The 19,676-nt window shown below is 42.5% G+C and overlaps 1 protein-coding gene across 1 annotated transcript; it reads left to right on the forward strand.

Moving 5' to 3' along the window:
- The first annotated feature begins 5,444 nt into the window (after window positions 1–5,444).
- On the forward strand, window positions 5,445–19,496 carry clint1a (clathrin interactor 1a). The gene is made up of 12 exons (XM_084352574.1): window positions 5,445–5,745; window positions 9,486–9,590; window positions 10,443–10,539; window positions 11,069–11,177; window positions 11,663–11,827; window positions 11,944–12,127; window positions 12,462–12,678; window positions 12,779–12,866; window positions 13,433–13,498; window positions 13,989–14,287; window positions 16,346–16,556; window positions 16,687–19,496. The coding sequence occupies exons 1-12, from the start codon at window positions 5,705–5,707 to the stop codon at window positions 16,971–16,973; spliced, it is 1,869 nt and encodes a 622-aa protein (XP_084208700.1). The 5' UTR covers window positions 5,445–5,704; the 3' UTR covers window positions 16,974–19,496.
- Window positions 19,497–19,676: the final 180 nt, after the last annotated feature.

The raw sequence follows: 19,676 nt of genomic DNA on the forward strand, positions 1-19,676 counted from the left end.
TGCCAATAATAGCAAAAACAGATGTGGTAATGGCACTGCGGCTTTCCAACCTCACATTTATATGGACTTGAACCAAACTGGATGTAATCGTTAAAATACATTTATGAACACACAACCTCAAGTTTACTCTGAGCATTTTTCTGTGTCCGAGCATGCATGATTATGGTTTGGCAAAGTGGTGATCTTCAGCGTCTGTTTCCTTAATTCTTGCACCCGAGCAGCTCCAGGTCTTTTTCCTAACAACCCCCCCGCCTTCTCCCCAGGTCTTTTATCGCAACTTCCCTTCAGCTTTTCCGCAGTTTTCCGCTTATCGGGACGATTTCCTGTGAAGAGGTTCGAGACACAAACAACATCCATGTATCTCCTCGGTTGTGTTATCTTTGCTCATACTGCACTTCACTTCCTACAGTCCCTCTCCCGTGCTCTCCCCTCTACCTCTCCATTCACTGGTGTCTCATATGCCCTCTAAAGCCCTCTGCTCTGTCCCATTTCTCCCATTGCCTCAGGTCCTTTTTGACACCCCTGGCACGTTAATGGGCCAATCAGAGACACTGTCCTTGAGAATCTCACTTTGGCTCATTTTCATATCCCCCTCTTCTCTCTCTCAGATTTATAACCTCTGCTGCTTACAGCTCCAGATGTTTTGTTCTGGTTTTTACTCGCTGTAATTGCTAATTCAATCTGGTTGTAAAGGAGCAGATGCTCTCAGGACTTGAGCATACCTGTGTGGGTTTGTCTGCGTGTATGTGCATCGGCTTTCTCGGCCCTGTACAAAAGCAACAGGATTTACTGTAACGTCCCGACTCATAAACATAAGCCATCCCAATTACACCAAGCCCATTTCCTCATGTAGGGGAATAAGACAACAGCGGTTTTGACTTGCAAAGTATTGCACACTGGCATCAACTTCCATTATACTCTGAATTACTGTCACCCTTAAATCACCGCCGCTGAGGTTTGCTGGTTTAGCAGGACTGACAGTTGGCTTCGGAGGTCTAAACTGTGGTGGGAGCCTCTCTCATCAGCCTCCTCATGTTTTTTTTATCATCTTCCATCCTTTTTCTCACCAGGAAAAGTGGCAACCCGGTCCAGTTTGGAGAGAAAAATAAACAGACTGGTTATCCACAAGAATGTGAATGCTACTTTAGCCCCATTAGGAACATCTGTGTGTGTGGTTTTGAGATCACAGCGGGTTGTCTGTGCGACTTTGAACGTATGACAAGTGGCCTCATTGTTTTAGCATATTCAATACATACTGCGCCAGATATGCTCACACACATATTTACTTAGACATTTACATGAAAGCGCTCACACATCAGTCTTGGCTCACATGCCCACACACATGCACCGCAGTGGACCTGTCATGTGTCATGGAGACAGGGGTCAGATACTGTGTGATGTGTGTGGGGGTTATATCGCTTGGGAAAAGGACTAAAGATCTTACCGAGGCTGCAGGAGGGCCAACAATAACAGCCTGAAATATAACAGCAGTCGAAAGAAGCCTCGTCTGACAGGAGGGAAGCTGGGCCCCAGCGAGCGACTCTACAGATCTGCGGGCACAGAGATGGGCGGGAGCGTTAATTCATAGCTAATGTGCAAAACAAAGAACATTGTTTTCTAATGACATTGTAAATCTGCAAAGAGAAAAAAAAAAGAAGAAGTGTTTCGAGAGATTGGAAGCACATGTTCGCAGAGGGAGAAGAAAAGGGCCCAGTCTGTTTTGCGCACATTGATGTTCTGACCACATTTGTCATGGGAACTTCAGCCATGTAAACACACAGCCTCGACCCAGCGGTCGCACTGACTGACACACACACACACACAACCTGCATGTGCACAGACATTGAACACACTCACTGCACCAGAGAAGTCAGAGTGCCCCCTAGTGCCGCTTGTGTTACCATTACATCATGTTTATCTGGCTTACTTTTTCCATCTCCTTCAACTCCAAAGTTGTTAGTGACAACTTGGTCTCAGTAGACCGAATTGATGATCAACCGAGGAACGAGATGATGAATGGAGCGCGGTTATAAAATATGAAATATCAAGGAAAGGCAGACTTTTTTTTTCTCCTGCACAAAGACAGAATGTGGGTCCACCAGATTTCTTACAGAGAACGTTTTTGCTTCCCTTTCTTTTCTTTTTTTTAAATTAAAACTCAGCACAATTTAACCACATAAATATTGTTTGAGATCAGGTTTCTAGCTCAGTTGCAGAGGACCGTACTACGTTCAAAACAAAGACCGGCCCTGCACACACACACACACACACACACACACACACACACACACATGCGTCCCATACATGAGTGTACAGAATTGTGATCTTTAAGGACACTGGGGGTTTTTCAATCAAAGCTTTGATTGAATACTTTGCCATCCTCAGCACTCACACACTCACAAATACACGCACATTGTTGACAGAGAGTGTCTTGAGCAACATCATTTGCCACTTAGGCCCCTCCCCGAGGACCGTGCCATTCTTAATGCGTGGCAGATAGGTTGATAGCTCTGGTTTCTGTCGAGAAGTGCACGTCAATCAACAGCTCGCGTCAACGTCACCGAGGCAAAGTGTTTCTGAAAGATCTTTTTACTGAGTGCCTTTCCATCCATCCTCCTCCGACCCGCACACTCACACATGCACAAACACACACACACGTACGCGCACACAGCCATTTCCATCTCGGCAATCACTTCTCCTAGAGTTCTCCTCTTCGGACGTGTAACAGTAATTGAGGTTGCTCCCTTGGGTGCGGTGCATTCTGGGCCGTTAAGTGCTGTTTCTTGTTGTTTTTTTCTCAAATGGGTTGTATTTTGGCTATTGTGTTGTTTCTTCCTGCTCTCCTATAGAAGTGTAAGCCGTGGGCCATATTTACACGTATCATTAGAGAATAGAGACCCTGTCAGATGCGGGCCATCCGAGGGGCTTATCTCACCCGCTGGAATATCAATCAATACGACAAAGAGTCTTAAGACTTTCGGTATACGCCCAGTCACAGGAGAATTAGAAAAACATCTCAGTCATTTAATTCTGCCTTTACAAAAATGGACAGTTGTGGAAAACTGTTTTTTCTTACTCGTGTCTACTTAAGATGACACTCAGTCAGTCAAGGGTGTCCTCTCGCCACGCTGACCTCCCTGTTCACCACATCAGGCCTGGCTTGAGTACACCCCGTGACCTTTGAGTGCGTTGATGACGTTGTCCGTCCAGAAGAGGGAGTGATTGATCTGGATTGACACAAACAGCCAGTGCCCTGCCTGGCCTGTCACACAGCATCACTGGGTCATTGTAGCATGCCTGAATGCCAGATGAGGAGAACACACAGGGCGGTGACCTGCTGATGAGGAGGCAGGCCGGCCTACAGTTCTGGAGAAGCCTGAACACGTTTGGACAAAAAGGAAGAAGGATAAAAAGGTTTTACAATAGAGCACAACGCCAGAGGAAGGTCGCTTCTGAATTGAAACAATAAATACAGAATAAAATGTTAGAAAATTAGGTTACCCTGTGTCTTTTTTTTTCTTCTCTTTAAAGAACACATGACACTTTGATATATAAACGTGTCAGTGCTCTTTGACGGACAAACTATATATTGTCATTTTGAAACTACCTCAAACATATTTGGTTATTTCTGTTCTTCAATTTCATGTTATGGACCAGCATTTACAGCGATACCAACGTACCTGCACTAACGCCATATCAGTCATTTTCTACTGGATAAACGGACATTTCATGCGTCACTAGCGCGCATATAAACCACAATACCTGGTCAAGATCTATGCAAAACCACATCATGACTGCCTCTCGGCCTAGAGACAGGTGATGCTGGCAGAAACGGAAGAAGTTCTCAGATATTGTAGTTAATCGACAGTAGCAATAATGCAGTGTAGAAATAGAAATGTTTAAGTAAAAGTACAAAAGTATTATCTTTAAAATATATTTAAAGTACTGAAAGCAAAAGTACACATATTATGTATATACATGTATACAGTATTTTATTGTATTTATTGGTTGAGGAAAAAAACCTTTTAACAGGGAAATAAAGAAGATGGAAGAAACCTCAGGAAGAGCCACAGAGGAGCGATCCCTCTCTCAGGACGGACAGACATGCAATAGATGTCGCATGTAGAGAAAAGAACAACAAAATCACAGTCTACAAGTTGCATTGACAGAATATCTGATACAAATTATAATATATGTAAAGTGTGTGGATGCAGGGGACGACTGAGCAGGACGAGGCATCGCCAAGTGGTGCCCGAGCCACCTGACCTCCTGTCCACCGTGGTGACCTGGAAGAGGGCAGGCCACACAGGATAATTAGTAATAGACAGAGACATCAGAGTGAAGAGGCATCACATTTTACAGAAATACAGATATAGGTAGATGGTAAAACAGAGGAGAGCAATGATCCAGCGGAGCCCAGGGTGAGACGATCCAGATCCGACAGTATGTGAGGCAGCAGGAGCCAGGAGAGGCAGATGGTCCCAGGGGTCCGGGGTCCATCAGAAAAGAGCCTGAATGAAAAGAGAGGAGGAGGAGGAGGAGGAGGAGGAGGAGGAGGGGGGAGCTATAGAGAGTGAGAGAGCAACACAGGTTGCAGCTTGTGGGGACAGAAAACAAAAACAAAAGTTAGAGAAAAGTGATGTTAATCAGAATAAACAGATTGTTTCTCGTCGGCAGGACGATGTACAGTATATTCTAGTACTATAGGTAACTCATTGAGACTGAGACCGACCCACTGAAGAAGCTAGCAACTGAAGTCGAGGACTAATCAGAGGCTAAGTCAAAGAAGTAAGTTTTGAGTTTAGATTTAAAGGCATCAGTAGAGACAGATTGTCTGATGTCAGCTGGGAGGTTACTCCAGAGGAAGGGGGCCCGATAGGAAAAAGCCCTGCAGCCCGCTGACTTCTACTTACCCCTGGGAACCGTCAGGAGCCCTGACTCTTGAGAGCTGGAGTATATGGTACAATGAGATCTGACATGTACGATGGGGCCAGGCCGTGTACAGTTTGTATGTCATCAGCAGCACCTTAAAGTCTGATCTTATGTACAAGAGTCTGTTATATAAAGAAATACGTTAGAGCCATTTATTCATATAACATCACTTATTTCATAAGTTAAAGATGACTCACTCTTTTCTATTTCCATGTATTCCTTTTATTTACTGAGGTGAAGATGACTTTAGGACACACAGGTATGTGAGTCTTTAATAACATTATCAGAGGTTTCATTATTATTAAATAAATGCGTCTGTTGTGTGTTTTTACTTGGTTGCAGATATTTGCCTCTGAACTGTAGTGAAGTAGAAGTATAAAGTATCAGAAAATGTAAATACTCAAGTACAAGTATCTCAAACTTGTACTCACTGTAAGTACTTCATGTTTTTATCTCCTCACAATCGGTTTTGAATTGTTTACCAAGTGAGCTGAGCAGTTTCTGTCTGTGGTTTAACAGGTTAATGTACTTACAGGACGGTGGCACCTGAGTACTAATGAGAAACTACAACTCCAATGCTGCTCTACGTAAAATGACGTTGCGGCGGCACTTCCCGTAGTAACCTTTCCTGCCTGTCTGCTGGTGCGTTTGCGCCTCCTGTCTTGAAAGAGGTGAAGAAGAGTTTACTTTCCAGAGTTCAAGGTTTGGTTTCGGTGATCGTCGGGAGTAAAAGGGTTTGCCGAGGCAGAAAGCCCCTTTTCACGGAGCCAAGATGCTGAACATGTGGAAGGTTAGGGAGTTGGTTGACAAAGCGTGAGTATCTCCTGGCTGTATTGTCTACCGTCTGTTTGGTGTTGTTTGTGCCCGTACTTTACCTGTTTGAAAGAGACACGTACCCAAAACTTTGACGTCACGTCACTCTAACAAGTTAGCTAGCCCGTATGCTACTATCGAGTTAGTTAGCTGACTTTGACAAATACTAGTTGCTTTAAGTGTGAGAAACTGCTCCTTCGTTCTCACAGCTACTATGATTAGTCTTGTGGTTGGTGTGAGAGGACATTCTCACTGTTGTGGGGTTAGTGAGCGTGTTGTTTGTGTGTTTTCGCCGACACTCCAAGCTAACACGCTTAGCTAACTAGCGAGCTAATTACCTAGCCTTCTGGCGAGGTAGCTAGCAGACCAGGCTAGCCAGCTAAGCTAGTTTGACAGCTCTGGGGCTGAACAATCGGCGGAGAATGTTTTCATCTTCAATTGTTATCCATTAACGAACCTATCGTCCCAACCTAGCCTGGCTACCACTGTGTGGACATATTTGTACAACTTCATTGAGTGTAGCAATGCTAAAGGTTACCCTCCGGTATGATTGTTATGACACTTGTAGCTAGGTTACACTGTGAACGTTACAGTGTCTTTACTGTAAAAGTCGGTTGTTAAACCTGTGATCACACCACATGTCTCTACTACCTCACAGTCAAATTGTTATGTTTGTCTTACACCCTAGACTGCTTGTCAAATGCAACTGGTTAGTCAGACAACATAAACTCAGACTCGGGTATCAAAATGTCTGACTTTAAACGTGAGATACTGAAGATTATTAGCAGCGAGTTCAAACGACTACAAACCTGTTAATCAAATCTGCGATACATAGCAGTCATCACTATGTGTTTAGTCACTAAGTTGTATAATACATGGTATTACATGGCCATTTTATTGTGATATGTGACATCATTGAACGAGATAAACAACATTGCTACAGCAGGCTGCTTATTAATCAGTGACCAGTGACCCTGCAGTGTTTTGCAACTTGTTGGTGGATTTCCAGCTGCTGGCTTAAGTGCAAAAACTTGATGATTTCAGTTGGACTAGAAACAGTAGTTACTGTTTACTTTTCCACAAGTTGTTTGATCGGACTTAGGAGGGAGATAGTCAGGCAGCTGTCATGCAAAATGTACAGGAAGTGACCAAAAAGCATGAGTACACTGTCCACTCAGTGAGTCTCTGCATTGTGTGTTGGTAGTGGTTCAAGTCAAAGCCTGCATAACCGGAAGCAGTAATCCAATACCTGAAATCATATACCAGCCAGCAGTGAACTTTGGTAACACTGCTGGGATTGTGTATCTTTTGTTCTCCTGTGGTTTACTTTTAGCTGCTGGCCAAACGTGAGCATGCTGTCTTGTACTGTAGGGCCGTGGCAGGCTATTGCACAATTTTCCTCCCTTCAAAGGCCTAATAGCTGATTCTGCACACCCAGACAACAATGTGTCCTTAAGTCCATCCAAGAACGCATTCCTGCCGAATGCACTCGTCTCCCTGGAGTGTGACCCCCTGAACATGGGTCACTTTAATGAGAGGGAGACAGAGAGGGGCGGCCGACCAGGAGAGAAGAAGAAGGAGATAGACAAGTTTCAAAGATTAGAGGGACGGGAGTTTCCATTTTCATTTTCCCAAATGTTTCTTTGATGTTAAGGCAGATGAAAGAGCTTGTGTTGGTGACTTTTTGAAAGTTTTTTTGTAGTGACGCAATTCCAAAATTATTTTCATGAAGTGCCACCGAGCTGCAAGTCATTCACACTTGCGGTGTGGCGTAACGCAACATTTCCTGTTGTATGATGAAGGTGAGGTTTTTGCTGAGATGGGACATGCAAGCAGATGTTTCATCCTATTTAAAATGGGTCTTCCAATGAATGAAAGCCACATGTATTAAATTGGGTTCATGAGAAACTGCTAAGCAAATTTTTTGGCAGATAAAGCACTACAGAAGTCTAACGGAAATCTATGTGGTAGTGTGTCACTGTGAAAGCATCACAACTTCCGTTTTATCTAGCCGATATCTAGGGCAGGGCCCAGTGCTACAAAGAGATAAGATGTTGCTTTACCACTTCATTTCTTCTTTTGTTTTACCTGCAATTCATGTAAACATTATTTTTTGGCTGTATCAGTGACCTAGCTAAAGAGCCTCAGGATGCATGTAGTTGACCTGAACCCTAAACTAAAATATGACAGCCACGTAAATGCATATTAAGTTTTGTGTGGAACTGAACTGACAGTAATATGAGGAATATTACCATCACATTACCATGGTATTAACCCATGGTCCAACCTGAAGGCTTATTTTAATCAGCTGTGAAAAGCTACCTGGCATGGTCATTTTCAAATAATGTTGTTGGCATAGAGAAAATCTTACAAACGAGAGTATGTTGTCAGAGTGGTGACTTTACCCTGCAGTAGTACAGCCTTTCTCCAGAGCCACAGAGAGTATATCTCCACCCCTCAAATCAATGCTGCTCTTTCAGGCCCTCTGCATTTTACTGCTGATGTGGCAGTAGTGAGGAAGGGATGAGGAGGTGCAGGGTTCAAATGTTTTGGCTCACCATGTTTTGGCTAATGCTGTGACAGGGCTCATTTAATTATCTGGAGTAATAAGATGCTTGTTTGGTTATAGAGCACACTTCTGTGGTCCTGTAAGAACCAAGCTAACAGACAAGAAAAAATCAAATGCACCGTGGCCATTTGCTGCAGAAAAGGGCTCGGCTATATGCTACACATACTCTCAGGACAAAGTATTGGAAGTCCCCATGCTTTGCAGGAATTGGCCACATAACCAGTTTACCGAGTCATTGCTGAATATATGTCGGATAACATATTCATTATCTTTTTTCAGGAAAAGTCCAAGTTAGATTTAAATCTCTTTTTCAAAGCAGTCCTTTCAAAGAAAAGCGTACATTAAGTAAACAGTAACACACCAGAAATGTTCCGCATCCTTTATCGTTTCTAGCATAAACATATAATCATGTGTTCCTCTTTCGTAACATACCTCCCAAACAGACTGGACATTAAATGGAGATGTTTTCCTGTCCTATAATAAGTGCTGGTTGTGATGGCGTGTATGATGACACATTGTCGACCTACAAATAGAAGCTGCAGTTATATTTGTTGTCAGATTGAATAGTGAAAGTTAGTGCTTGCTTGGTTTGCAGTAGATTGTTGCGTAATCATCATGATTGTGAATATTTTGACACCCTGCCTAACATTGTAAATGAATAATTTATTTATTTTTAAATATAGAAGCCCAGTAATTTAGATAACAACCTCTCTATTAATATGAGAAGCACTTCTTGTGGTCTTCACATTTGAGTTTCCTTTTTCTTTTCTAGTCAATTTCTTAGAAGGTCAACAAGCAAGTAAGAGCTCGCCCACACTGAGCACAGCCCTGTATTACTCAGTGCCATTTTAGGGCTCATTTATGTGTTTATGGTGAACACAGATTTGTATTTGCTTGTTTAGTCCCTTGTTTTTGGTTTGGACAAGTGGCTGGGTGGTTAGATGCACATGCACACACAAAAAGCACTCCCTATTGTCCCACGGTCCATTTAGACTCTAAAAGGACAAGTGCATGGGAGTGACTGTAATGAGAGTACCTTTCATCTATTATTCTCCATGTTGTTGGTCTCATTGAGGCCACATTTTTTTAACTGAAATGCCAAATGCCTTGTAGATCACGTCACATGATTAACGAAATGATGTTTGTGTTTTTTCTTTATCCTGCTGTATAGAACCAACGTTGTGATGAACTATTCAGAGGTGGAGTCTAAAGTAAGAGAGGCCACCAATGACGACCCCTGGGGACCATCAGGACAGCTGATGGCTGAAATCTCTAGGTAAGAATAACACACAGCGTTGTACAACGTGTCCTGCTGAAAATCGCCTCTATTTCAACCATAGGAACTTATTTTAAGTTTAGGTTCTTGGGCGCTGCCCACAATAGTCCAGAGTAGTAGTTATCTGCCAGCCGGAAATCACGGCACCACTGTAAGCAGTACTGAACACGAGTCTCACAACTGCTACATGAGTACAGCGAGTACAGCATGAACAGCAAACTGCAACAATCACTGGTTGTAGTGTCAGATTGGAAATTAATATTCTACTGACATTTAATTTTGGTCATGTAGCCAAGTAGAGACCAAAGTAGCCGAGTGAAAGAAACAAAACTGAGACTGAAACATAACTTTGTAATTGTTTTATTGTAGTTGCAGACTAAAGCAGAAAAAGAAACACTGAGAAGATCTTTCCTGCTGCTCATAGTCCTGACCCTGAGGTGTTGCAGACTCTCCTTTCCACCTCTGCACATGTCATATCCTACATTGATTTAGACATTACAGTCGCACAGCAGTAAATTATTTAAAACAAGACAATGACCTGAACTCCTAAATTTACAGACTTGTTGTATTTGCTTTGTCCCATTTAAAGTTACTTATTAACTGATCTTGTATTGGTCTCATTTGCGTAATCCTAGCAGTCCGTGAGATTCGGTGGATATACAAACACGAATGTGCTAAAGAAACCTGTAATTCTTGAAATAGATAGAGTTTTATTCCTGGGGGTTTGTTCGTACAAGGGAGTCTTTGGTCAAAGGCTGTAAAAGAGCAAACGAGTCCAACTGTTGGTTGTTGTGCTTTGCAAATAAAAACTGTCAGTAAAAAGACGACTTCTCCCTCTTCTGTTGTAATCAGAGCCACCTTCATGTACGAGCAGTTTCCAGAAGTGATGAACATGCTGTGGAACCGCATGCTGAGAGATAACAAGAAGAACTGGAGGAGAGTTTACAAGGTCTGCCACAGTGCGGTTGCAACATCCCACAAACACACATGCTTAATTATGACACAATGCTTGAATGCCTGAGCACTAAGTACAGTCGTGATTTGAGCTAAATTTTTGGACCAGACCCAACTCAAACCAACAGGGCTTCGGTGTGACCTGACTCAAGCTGGTACACTTTTAAATGAGCCATCTGTTTATATTTAACTTTAGAGTTTGAGCTCATTACTTACAGGCAGGAATTGGGTATCAACAACAAACTCTAATAAGAAAACCTTAGGTGAAGAGGGATGTTTTAATTGAAATTACATTTTTTTATATAATTCACAAAACAAATACAGTTGGCCTTGAATAGAAACAGTGAGACACCTCATGTCTGAATTAAAGGGGGAAACATTCTTAAGAATAAAATCATACCCATAACAGATCCAGTTCAAGGCCATGGGAGAGAAAAACAGGCCAGATTGACTCCAAGACTAAAATTAAGAATCAAACCTCAAGCGCTTTTTGTTCTAACTACTGTTGTGTGTCTGTTTCTCAGTCCCTGCTACTGCTGGCCCATCTAATCAGGAACGGATCGGAGAGGGTTGTTACCAGTACCAGAGAACATCTGTATGACCTGAGATCATTAGAAAGCTACCACTTTATAGGTAAGTCATCACTCTTTATGTTTTTCTCCTTTTTACCATCTTTTTCTTTGCATGTTGTAACCAAACAAACATGCAAAACAAAAAGCACTTTTTCAATTTTAGCTTTGATTTAGTGAGGCCCTCTCTTCACTCGAGCAATGTAGTGTTTCGTGTTTATTAACAAAAGCTTCTGTGTGAGCTGTAATGAAAGGACGGGGGCCCTAAGCACCGCTTAGTCACCAAACCCTTAAACCACACAGACACACACACAGACACACACACACACACACACACACACACACACACACTGCCCTAAAGCTGCTTTCACTCCTCCCAACCATGTGTGTAATAAAGGTGCAGTTTACAAACAAGAACATTCAACTTCCTCGTAGGGCAGTTTTCGTCTTTATTGCCTATGTGTGTGGTTTCAATAAATTTTAAAGTTAACACAAAACATTGCTGATTCATTTAAATAATTACATTAATGTCTGTGTTTCTGTCTCTAGATGAGAATGGGAAGGACCAAGGTGTGAACGTGCGTCAGAAGGTGAAGGAGATGGTGGATTTTGTCCAGGATGATGACAGACTTAGGGAAGAACGGAAAAAAGCAAAGAAGAACAAAGACAAATATATTGGGGTATCCTCAGACAGTATGGGATACAGAGGTTACTGTAAGTCCTCCATACAATGAGTGGTGTAAACCAACTGATAATTAACAGACCGTTTGGGTTTTAATTAAATTCACAACCTCTTTTTTTTTTTTTGCTCCCGTCTTCTTTACCTCCAGCGGGGGACAGGTACGACTCCAGCGATAGCCGGGGAAAGTGGGACGATGACTGGGACAGGAATAAAGGGCAATTCCCCTTCAGTGAGAAGCTGGGGGAGATCAGCGACAAAATCGGGAGCACCATTGACGATACCATAAGCAGATTTAGGAAGAAGGAGAGGGATGACTCGCCAGATCGATTCAGGTTGGAGACCGACAAACCATGTTCTGAATATAAACAAAACATTACAGAACAAACAGTAACTAGGCCAAAGTTAAATTTTCTGATGCTGTTAAAGGTTCTTATATCAACACAGCTTGAAAACACGGCAGTGACTGGGCCTTAATTTTCAGTAACGATTCAGTAACAGTACAAGGCTAAACTTTTCAATCATATTGTGATTATACTTGTAAATTAAGCCTGACATGGTTCAGATATTTGCTCCTTTGGTTTTTTAATGGATATCGTACGCACGAGGAAAATGTAACGTGTCCTCATATAACTTGTTGTCTTACCGGAGCCGTTATTGTCTCCATAGTGACAACGAGGAGGACCGGGGTCGCTCGTCTCACAATGGCCAGCCAGGAAAAGAATTCAAAGATGAAGAGGAGACTGTTACCACCAAGAGCGTTCACATAGTCCAGGCAACAGAGACCACAGCAACACGGAAGAGAGGAGTCCCGTCCAGGAAAGTAGACTTGGGGGCCGCGGCCCACTACACAGGAGACGGGAGCCCAGACACTGCCACCAAACAGGTAGCAAGAGTACATATGAGCATATAAGATAAGACTTCATTGGTATTTGTGTAGTAATGTATGCACTGTGCCCTGATCTTTTTGTTGTTCCTCATTCCAGCCCCAGCCAGCAGCCCCTCAGCCCTCCAGCACCGGCCTAGCTGACCTACTAATGGTAGACACAACGCCGAGTAAGCCAGCTATGACAGGTATAATGTAGTAATCATTTTGTGAAATAGGAGCTAACTGAGAAGATTGGTATCAGTTGCATTTTTGTGGTTCAGCATAGAAATTGATCCAAAACATGTGCACCACAGGGAAACAACTAGTCTCTGCTCAAAAGCAACAATTTGGCTTTCATATAGCAAAACATGTTTTACTGATGTGTTTTATATTTGTAGTTTAAATCCACGAATAACCTTTTGGATCAGTGATACAACATTGTACAAAACAAGAAACTCCAGAGTGACTGCAGGACTAGACTCAGCGGTGACAGTGACCAGCTGCTGATGCTAGCTTCACATTTTTGGGGACAGCAGGGGGAGGGAGTTGATGTATAGGAACTAAGTGCACCAGATGTTTTTGGAGCAGTCCCTGGTGAATGGAGAGGGCGGGAGCGCTGAACAGATGTTTGGTCTTCTCCACCTATCTACTGACACCACCCCTCCCCTCCCTCCTACACTTGTGACACTGAAGGAATGCTAACCATGGCAGAGTGACACCTGGAACTCACTTGTTTAAAATTGAGGTGTTTATGTTGATTTTCTCAATGCAGACCTGATCGCCGGATTTGCTGACTTCTCCTCGCCTGCTGCCTCCACCGGCCTCTCCTCGGGAACTGGTTGGTTTCAAGACTGGTTTTTTTTTTGTTAGTGTGTGCATGTGTGTGCTATGCTGTTGCAGCCATACTGCTAGAATATTCAAAGGGATGCTGGGAGGAAGCCCTGGCCATATGGAGCCTGCTACCTGCTCTGCATAACAAGAACAGACACACATCAACTCCTGTTATGGATGACAAGGAGACAGGGACAGAGGAAGAAGTTGGAGGGGGTGGAGGAGGCTGAGAGATTGAGAGGAGGGATAGAGACAACAAGCAGGGTCGCTTCAATGAAAATTTAAAATGTGGCACCAGTGGTCACTGTGTATGCCCTGGTTAAAGCTAGACTGGCCTCACTGAACACTCAGCTGCTTAGGCTTAATTGTTATGACAGATTTGAATTTGCTCGCGTGACTTTCGTTTGCAACATCTTGCAATTATTTACACAGCTCACAATACAAACATCACCATGTGGATGGCAAACATAAACATCCATGCTACTGTCTTATTGCAGCAGCACCAGCCTCCAGCAGCAATGGAGACTTCGGAGAGTGGAACGCCTTCCCTGGAGGTCAGATGCCAACATCTGCGCAGACTGTTGACAACAGTGGAAATGACCTTTTTGCAGCCATGACAGCAGGTCCTGCCACTGCCCCAGCCCAAGCCCCCGCCCCAGTCTCCGCTCCAGGCTCAGCAGACCTGTTCGACTTGATGGGGCCAACTCAGTCCCTCACCTCCTCCCAGAGCCTCAACTTTAGCATGAGCAGCACACAGAGCATGAGCTCCACAGTCCTGCCCCAGTCTAGGTCACAGGTATGCATGATTGCACACACGCATCTGTTTTTTAATAATTTATTGATATACATATCATTACAAGACTCGTGAAGGGGGGCCTAAATGATACAGGTGGAGACAGAGAATCCTCAGGGAAATAACGACACACTTTATGATTTCACTATTCATGGATACAGAGCTAGACTGATATGTTTTAGAGCTGTATTTTTTATGTGTTGGCATGGCAAAAATACAGCACTTAATTTTGATTAAAACAGTTAATGCTATTAAAATCATAATAGTTTACCAGTTGACTGCAGTATTTAAGATATCCAGCCACAAACATTTATACAAAGCAATGTTAAAACGATGTTAGAGGTGTTGTGTGGAAGCCTGTTGTCAATCTCAGTCAGCCATTGCAAAACCTGGAAAATGACACAGTACTGAGATTATGATAAAATGTCAGTGTGAAAAAAATATGCATGAAATGCTTTCAGTGCAGTGGCTTTGTTCTGAATGAACCTTTTGAAAACAATAAGAGTAAACATCTACGTATATTGAATGGTCTATGGATTTTTATCTAAATATGGTGTACACCTTGGTGCTTACCGTCCACTGGGGTTTGGCAGAACTCAACACCTCATTTGTTTATTTGTCGGGTTAGGGAGACGATATACAGGAGGAGTGTTGTTGTGGTCTGAGTGGTGTTTTGTAGCATCTCATGTTTAGTTGGGGAGTGTTGTTTTTGCCTGTCTGGTTTTTGACATCTGCGCAACTCCTTTTAAAATAATATATATTGAAAAAAGTTATCTGCATGTTTTTGTTAAAATTTAAAAACAAACCTTGAAAAATGGATCAGACTTGGTCCGGCAGCTCCCACGGATGCTTGATTAATTGGGATCTGGGGAATTTGGAAGTCAGATCGACACCTTGAGGTCTTTGTCACATTCCTCTAGCCATTCCTGGGCCAAACAGAACAAGGCGTTGTAACAAGATGATTGATGTTATTCATTCTACCTGACAGTGGTTTTAATGTTGTGGCTGATCAGTGTGTGTATATGTGAAGAATGCTAGAAGAATGCTAGAAGAATGAACAACAGTATTGCAGTATTAGATATGAAGAGTGCCTTCAACATTGGAGAATATACCAGATAAAATGACTGTTGTGGTTGCAAGCTTTAAATACATGACTATCACTCTTTATGCTCTGTATTTAGCTTGAATATAATCACAGCCAAACATCAGTATTAGGCCGAGAAAAATACAGATCTTGTTGTCATCAATTTCAGACATTGTGAAAGCTAACTGTAACTAGCACAACAAGATTCAGCCAAAATTCATAGAATTGGTGTTTGTAATCGTCAAACCACAGGCATGTTGATTTAGCCTTGGTTGTGAAATAAAACTGCTATGAGTAACATTCTGGCATGTATACACAAAGACCCTTTTAGCCATTTCAAGCATGGAGTGGGAAATAAATACATTTTAAACATTACGATACTGTAAAGTTAAAGTAGTATTCAAATACAAAAACTAAAAGATTTCACAGGTGTACTCATTTACTCTGTTCACACTTGCTCGTTGACCTAATCTATCAGTTTGCCTGTGTGATGAAAACGTAACTCATGTGATTGAAAGATGGAGGACAAGCCTGATGGTAGAGGGTTAACATGCAGCCTCACCAGATGCTCGTCTCCCCCAGAGACCGCCTACTAACCACCCACTCCTCCTGTTACTGACATACAGAATGAGAAGAATAGGTTTTGAGTTACAAAAACATTACAAAAGCTTCTGGATGTCGACTGTATCTCATGTTAAAAGGTTGTTGACCTACTTAAAAAAAAAAACTCAGTCTTCGTTTCACCCATCACTGCTTTTTACTGTAGTTGTTTTAGATTGTATGTTTTAATGAGTTCAGAAAGAGACAGTAGTTTTTCCTATGACAGTATTGAGGTTAAGTGGGTCAGGCTTAAGGTTAAACCCTTGATTTAAGAGAAGGGACTGTATCTTTTCATCATGTATTTCAGTATCACTGTATATTTCTGTTATTTTAGCATGGATTAGCTCTTTCTCTAACAGTGTATCTGTATTTGCCAGCCCCTCCAGAACATGGGGGGTCCTCTACAACCGCAGTCTGTCATGCCCCTCCAGCCTGTGCAGCAGGGAATGGCCTCTCAGGGTGCCGGAGCCAAAGCGTCCCTCCCCTCCACCTGGACGGACCACGCAGTTAACATCAGTCTGGACTTCCTGGGCCCAGGCATGCAGCCACCCAAGCCTAGCCAGCCCACCCTCAACACCCTCCAACAAGGTGAGAGGAATTGTGGAGCTGGCATGAGCAGTGACACTGTAGCCAGGTTCTCCTTCAAAGCACCCCGTTGATCAAATGTGATTTAAAATTTGGCACTTTTTATTCATTGAGTTGGTTCTGTCGTTTCCAGGCAACCAAGTACCCACCAACATGCTCTCCCAGGGATTTTCAGCCATGAGCCTTGGACCTACAGCAGGAAAACCGGCTGGAAATCCCATGATGCACCCTGGTGCTGGCATGGGAATGGGCATGGGGATGGGGATGGGAATGGGAATGGCCCCCAACCAGGGCATGATGGGGATGGGCATGAACATGGGGATGCCCGGTGCTATGGGAATGGGAATGGGAATGAACCCTGCAGTGGTCCAACAGCCCAAACAAGATGCCTTCGCTGACTTCGCTAACTTTGGAAAGTGATGGAGCCAGAGAGCAAATATAATATGGTGGAGTGGTGTTGGTCTCTCTCTCTGTGTCTCTCTCTCTCTCCCTCTCTCTCTCCGTCCATGGTGAAGGATTGTTATGAGCTGCAAACAAAGAGTACTTGAATAATTTCAACTGTCACAATACCAACAGCCCACAATCTCCTTAATTTTTTAAAAGTAATGCTGTGTAATAATTTGGATCTAAATGAATGTGTTTGTGTCGTGTTTGAACCAATGGTCTGTCCGGTCTGGGGCCATGGTCAGACACACACTGATGACAGTGTGCCTTTTTTCGGTTCTTAAGCCAGTGAGAGGAGGGAAGAGTTTGCCACCAAGAGAACGTCAGGGGGACTTGCTTTATAACCTCAATCAAAAGTAAAATCACCAGAATAGCAAAAAATATATCTGTAGCTGCATAATTTTGTTTTGACCATGCATTCTCAGTAACTTTACTGAACGAACATGATCAGCCATTTTAACTTTCTAATGTACATTTAAGAATGTCAAGTTACCTCTTTTCCCTTTTGTCCTTGCTCTTCCTTTGACCTGTAAATAGACATCTGGAGCCCTTACAGATAAGTTATGAAGTTTCTATATGAGAGGAAGTGACAGTGTGAAGAGTTGTCATGCAGACCAAATCTGATATGAATTGAGACCTATAACAAAGCACATTGACACCTTCTCTGTGTACATAAATGTCCACACACTCCACATGTGGCTTGACGGTGCTGCAGTTGGAGTAATGAACGAGTGTTTGGAGTGAAGACGATTGATTAATTTGAGGAGTTTCTCCTTCAATAGACCATCATTTGTGGCCTTTCTTATTGGTATATATATCTATATATTTTACTTATGAAGATGATTATAATCAGTTTGCATCCAAATGAGATAATCAGTAGGTAGAATAAGCCTCATCCAGGTTGGGGTTGTGGGTTCTTTATTACAGCACAGAGTGCCTGAAAGACCTTTGCCCTTTCTCTTCAGTTAACCTCTTTGAAGGAGACAATGTGACTGTGCAGTGTTGAGGACGGACCGCCGTCTGTACTGTGTACAAACGTGTGTTTGTACTAATGCCTCAAGCCAAGCGTACTGTCTGTACAGATATATCAGATGCAATTGTGTAATTTTTTCACTCACTCAGCTTTGTTTGTCCCATGCACAGTTCAGTTATTTCCACTCTGTCCAGGTTGGTGTTAACTTCAGAGCTAAAAAAAAACACCCAAGTTATTTAAATATATTGAGCTCAGCTTAAATCAACACCTCAAGACTGTTATTAAGATTCCACCATGCGTCTGTCTGTTAAATGTGCACCAGTTCATCTTGGTAAATGCTGCCTTCTCGCCCTCCACCTTTTTTAAAGGTCCCATATTTACACATTTTCAGGTTCATATTTTTATGTGTTATTGTTCAAAAACATTATTTCTTCCTCTTATGGTCCTTTGCTGCAGCACCTTTATTCATCATCTGAATGCTCGGTTTTAGTGTCTCCTCCTGAAAAGCCCAGTCTGCTCTAATTGGTCAGCTCTCACAGGCCCGAGCATGCACTGCCAATCAGGTTTCTGCATCAACCCTGTTGAATTTTTTTGCCATTAAGGATCAGTGACATCACAACCTCACAGAAGTCCTGACAGCTCGTTTGAAACACAGTTTCTGAAAATGGGCTGTGTACATTTGTCAATTGAGCGTTTTGATATTTTCAAAGTATTTCTATGGTAACTAGACCTGCTTTTTAAATTTAAAAAGATAATAATACAGGAAATCACACTTTGTACAATATGGGACCTTTAATGTCACACATAAAGAGCCGTCTTAAACAATCTTGCTGTCATTACCCTCATCAGTCCAAGCCTGACTGTTTCTCAACTCATCAGGAAGATTGTGTGATAGGAAGCACTTTTACCAGTTGGGATGCAGTTTGTACACACTGTACATTATGGTGGCTGGATGAAGATGTGTTGTGGGATACCGCATAATGAACGGCCCCATTCAGATGACCTGGTAGATGTACAAAACATTGCTCTTCAGTGGTTCAAGTGCCTGCCGACAGTTGCCTCTCGACCCTTGTAATTGAGTGATTGATAAGTAAATCTCAGCCGCCTGGCATTTTTGGTTTGTCGCCGATTGGATAAATAATTCACTGACCAGAGGAGAAGGCAGTGGATTCTGCAGCCCCGAAAGGATTTTAAGTTGCGTTCTCCGATTCTCCCAAGGGCTCAAGAGACACACGTAGTAGCCTTGCATCGAAGTCTGGAGCATTAAAATGACCAAAATCTGTTTGCTGTTTTATTTTTATTTTTTTTCTAAAATATATCAGTAGAGGTTGTTTTATGCATTTGTTTTCTACTTCAAATTATTTTGATCTTCTCTAAAATGGGATTGTTACTGAAACACTAGGATATGCAAATGTAAAGAGAAAAAAAATCCTTTGAGAAAATGATTTTTTTTTTGCATTATTCCCATTTTGATTTGATTTACACATCGCGATTCTTTATCTACAACATTAAACAGTTGATTGAAATTTGTTAATGGTGTGTGTTATTTGGTGTGCTGTGTCATTAGCCTCATTCAAAAGAGCTTCAAGCAGCAAAAGTGAAGCCACTGCCCTCGACTTTTCAAATTACATTTAGTTGACACGGGCTTGTTAATTTTATTATTTGAGGTAATAGAGGAAGTCCTTTTAATAAATATATTCACAAGG

The sequence above is a fragment of the Pagrus pagrus genome (assembly GCF_965226575.1).
Source record: "Pagrus pagrus genome assembly, chromosome: 5".
NCBI classification, from domain to species: Eukaryota; Metazoa; Chordata; class Actinopteri; order Spariformes; family Sparidae; genus Pagrus; species Pagrus pagrus.

Coding starts and splice junctions, on each gene's coding strand:
- clint1a (XM_084352574.1), top strand. CDS start 5,705: ATGCTGAACATGTGGAAGGTTAGGGAGTTGGTTGACAAAGC. Junction 9,591..10,442: donor CTGATGGCTGAAATCTCTAG/GTAAGAATAACA, acceptor TGTTGTAATCAG/AGCCACCTTCATGTACGAGC. Junction 13,499..13,988: donor CGGCCTCTCCTCGGGAACTG/GTTGGTTTCAAG, acceptor GTCTTATTGCAG/CAGCACCAGCCTCCAGCAGC.